The sequence below is a fragment of the Antrostomus carolinensis genome, unplaced genomic scaffold, assembly GCF_000700745.2.
Source record: "Antrostomus carolinensis isolate BGI_N321 unplaced genomic scaffold, ASM70074v2 scaffold10803, whole genome shotgun sequence".
Classification (NCBI taxonomy): Eukaryota; Metazoa; Chordata; class Aves; order Caprimulgiformes; family Caprimulgidae; genus Antrostomus; species Antrostomus carolinensis.
Window position 1 is genome coordinate 677 of NW_010305854.1, and position 3,938 is coordinate 4,614.

The 3,938-nt window shown below is 63.0% G+C and overlaps 1 protein-coding gene across 1 annotated transcript; it reads left to right on the forward strand.

The window, feature by feature from the left end:
- Positions 1-291: 291 nt before the first annotated feature.
- Positions 292-2,994, forward strand: CCDC42 (coiled-coil domain containing 42; the record flags this gene model as incomplete). Its single annotated transcript, XM_010164906.2, has 5 exons — positions 292-359; positions 681-801; positions 916-1,020; positions 1,483-1,680; positions 2,827-2,994. Coding segments are annotated over exons 1-5 (660 nt in total), but the record flags the coding sequence as incomplete, so codon positions are not given.
- Positions 2,995-3,938: the final 944 nt, after the last annotated feature.

The window sequence follows — 3,938 nt, forward strand, 5'->3', positions numbered from 1 at the left end:
ATTTCAGTGGCTGTTGCCAGGTCCCAAGACATGATCCCCCCAGAAGTGCAGAGCACAGAGGAACAGGGCAGTGGCACCATTGTCACTGGGAAGGCAGAGGCAAGAGGCACCCCGGGGCTCGTCGCCTGCCCGGCTGCCTCCCCCACGCGCTGACAAGCCCTTGGGCCTGCAGGCTGCCTCTGCCACGCACTGCCAAGCCCTTGGGCTTGCAGGACAGCTCCTGAGCTGAGCTGGGAGAGGAGCAGTGCCAGGAGGACCGGGGCTCTCTGGGCCCTGCCGGTGGCTGGAGCCATGGCCACCGTGGGGGACGAGGACGATTTCCTCATGAAGAACAGGCAGAACTTCCTGCCCTTGCTCAGGTGAGGGGGCTCCTCCACCCACCCCCATCCCCTCCATCCTCTTCTCCTATCTCCTCCACCCCTCCTTCCCCCACCGTGGCAAACTCCCGGCCCTTGTCTCCACCACTCCCCTCTCCTCTGGGACCTCCCTTCCCCAGCCCTCTTCCTCCCTGGAACACCCCCTTGCTCTGGCAGCGGGATCCTCGCTGGGGAGGGCTGGGGATGCCAAGCTGCCAGATGGGATCTGCGATGGCATTGGGTTGCTTTGCCCCGTCACCCCTGTGTCCTGGGTGGGGTGACGGGGCAGAGCAATGCAGCACCCTGCCGAGGTCCTGGACCCAGCGTGTCACCTCGAGGAGAACTCAGTGTGACAGAGGTGGACTTCTCGTCTCCATCTGTTCACCTCGAGGAGAAGAGGAGAGAAGCCCAAGTGATGCCAAAGGCTCTGGAGGAGGAGGGAGAGGTGAGGAAGGTGGGAAGGTGCGGGGAGGGCTTGTGTGTTTCTGGAGGGCAGCCAGGGGCAGGTGAGTGGCTTCAGGTCTGGGCAGCCACGTGACACTTTCTCTGGTGTTGCCAGGCCTTCAGAAAGAGGATGGAAGTCATAGCCGGCCGGTGGAGGGACCTCCATGCCAAGGAGGCTCAGCTGAAAGCCCACAAGGAGAAATCTCTGAGGATGATAAAGGTACACCTCCCCCTGATTAGCTCAGCTGACATGGCCCTGAGCTGCACCACCACCTCCTCCCATCCCCTGGGGAGACAGTCGTGGGCCACCACGTCTGCTCACGCCTCCCTTGAGCCTGGAAGTGTGAGGAACAGGACTGACAGGGCATGAGGTTTTGTACCACAGATGTGGAAAGGCCTGGTAGGGCTTGGGCGGGAGAGAGCTTGTCCTGTGCCAGGCTGATCTCCTGAGGGCCCCAAACATCCCCCCAGAAGGGTCTCAGCCTGTCCCCACTGTGGACTGTCTTCAAGACCAAAGGGCCAATGCAAGAGGGAGGGCCCTGGGAAGCACTCCAGTACTGCTCTCTCCTCTGTGAAGGGATCTCCTCCCAGCGCTGTAGAGTGACCCAGCTCCATCTTCCCTTGCCTTCCTTTCCCTTTGCCCATGTGGGTGTGTGTTGGTGGGTGGGGGAAACATCACCAGGAAAGAGAGGAAATGCAAGTCCAGGCTCTGAAGAAAGCCATCAAAGAGCGAGAGATGACGATGCAAAAGGAGAGTGACCTTCTGAGAGCCAAGAGGGAACTGGAAGACCTGACAATTAAGCGCCAGGAACTCTCCAACAAAGTGCAGAAGTATTCCATCTTCAAAAAATACCTGGACGACGTGGTGAAGATCTCAGAGGTGAGTTTGGACATGAGAGAGACAGATCATGGCCTCGAGGAGGGCCTGGTGTGGGTGTTAAACCCCGGGGAGATAAGGCAAGTCCAGGGAAACCAGAGCAGCCGACAAGCCCAGAGGCATCAGGTGGGATGGGAGGAGGGTCCCTGCCACCAAGGGGAGCCAAGGGGACCAGAGTTGGGGGACGAGGACGAGAAGAGGAGGTGAAGCCTTGAGAAACCCCAGGAGATGTGGGAGAAAGGGGGAAGGTCACAGGGCTGGGGGGAGCGGGGACCCCTCTGTATCAGTGTTTCAAGGCACATGGATGGGTTGGGAGAAGTGAAAAGCTGCCTGGGAATGGGAACCCGGGAAAAAAGCTCTGCCCTCTCTGAGGGATACCCGGACACCACCCCGGGCATCTCTCATACTCCTGCACTCCCCCCTGCCCCTCTCCCATGTCGAGGTGACTCGGCACTGGCAGTTGCCCTTGTGCTTTGTGTTTCATCAGAGCGCTGCTCAGCTGGGGGAGAGGTGCAATATCTCCCCTTGCTGATGGCGGTGACAGCTCTGGGACTGGCACAGTGGCATGTCACCAGACAGGGGATGTGGCGCTGCTCACCAACCAACTGGGGCAAGAGTCTCGACAAGAAGGGGAGATCTTTCAGCTGGGGGAGGTGTTGTCCCTGGCCAGGGCAGGGTGCCAAACAGCACGAGCTTGCAGTCATTGATGAGGGGAGGGGAGGGGAGGGCAGGGGGATTACTGACACCAGGAGTCTTGTGCTGCAGTTCCATGGCCAGTGACCCGGCGCTGGCAGTGGCCCTTGTGCTTTGTGCTCCATCAGAGCGCTGCTGGGCGGGGGGAGGGGTGCAATGTCTGCCCTCGCTGGTGGCGGTGACAGCTCTGGGACTGGCACGGTGGCATGTCACCAGACAGGGGATGTGGCGCTGCTCACCAACCAACCGGGGCGAGAGTCTCGCCAAGAAGGGGAGATCTTTCAGCCGGGGGAGGTGTTGTCCCTGGCCAGGGCAGGGGGCCAAGCAGCACGAGCTGGCAGTCACTGCTGAGGGGAGGGGAGGGGGGGACAGGGGCGTCACTGCCACCAGGAGTCTGGTGCTGCAGGTTGAGACCATCCAGGGAGTCACTTTGCACTCCAAGGTGCTGGCGAGGAGCTGCTGCTGCTGCAGTCACCAGAGGGGCACGAGGAGGTGGCTGGGCAAGTGAAGATGCCCCTGGAGCAGGGCACAGCAGGGAGAGGAGCTGGGATCCTGCAGCACGAGGAGGAGCTGGAGCAGCTCCAACTGCCTTCTGACCAGGCTGGAAGCGACGTCCGCTCCTGGGCGAGGAGATGTGGGGCGGGCAGGGGAAGATCTCCAAGGCCTGGCTGTGTCCAGCCCAGCTGATGGCTCATCCCTGAGCCAGGGGTCCATGGCAAGGCCCAGGAGCAGCCTTTGCTGTGGGAGGAGATGCCACTTGTCACCCCTCCGAGAGGCTGTGGAGTGAAGGGTGCCAGAGCAGGTCTGGAGCAGGTTCCATCAGGGGTTACAGCCAGGCCCTGGCAGAGCCATGGTGGTCTGTGTCCTCGCAGCCCAAGGGCTGGGTGAGCCGGGCTCTGGGGAGCTCTGCCTTGGCACAGACTCCAGCCGTGCTCCACCACGTGCCCGTTGGGTTTGTCTGGCCTGGCCATGCCCAGTTCCATGCAGCAGAAGCGGCCAGACTGGGCTAAACTGGGCTGCAAGGAGGCTCGTCAGGGTGTAGCCAGTGCTGGTGGCGCAGCGATGCCCTCGGCTCAGCATCGCCCCGAGGGGGCCGTGCCAGGCTCCCTGCTGGGACCCTCCGGGCTCCAGGAGTTGGGTCCCACCAGGCAGAGCTGGAAAGCACCTGCTCTGGGAGGGTGGCCGTGGGACCTGCTGCTCCCGGGCTCTGGGCTCCTTCTGCTGCGGGGAGGGCAAGTGGGGCCGGCAGGGAGGAGCTGGCAGAGAGATGGGGGGTTCCTGGGGCGAGGAGCAGCTGGGGGGGCTCCTGGACCTGCCTGCAGCACCCCGAGCTGAGCCCCCTCCAGCACAGCCCTGGGCAAGGGTGGGTTCTTCCTGGCAGGACAGCGGGGTGGGGGCGTGAGGCTCTGCCAGGCAGGGTCTGCAGCGCTGGAGCAGCACCTCTGCTGGGGCACGGCCCCGTGCTGCATGTCCCCTCTGCTCTGGGGAGGCTGGCTGGGCCCACAGCCAGAGGGCGAGTGCCCAGAGAGCCCAGGAGCTGGCCACCACCACCATCCCGCTGGCCACCA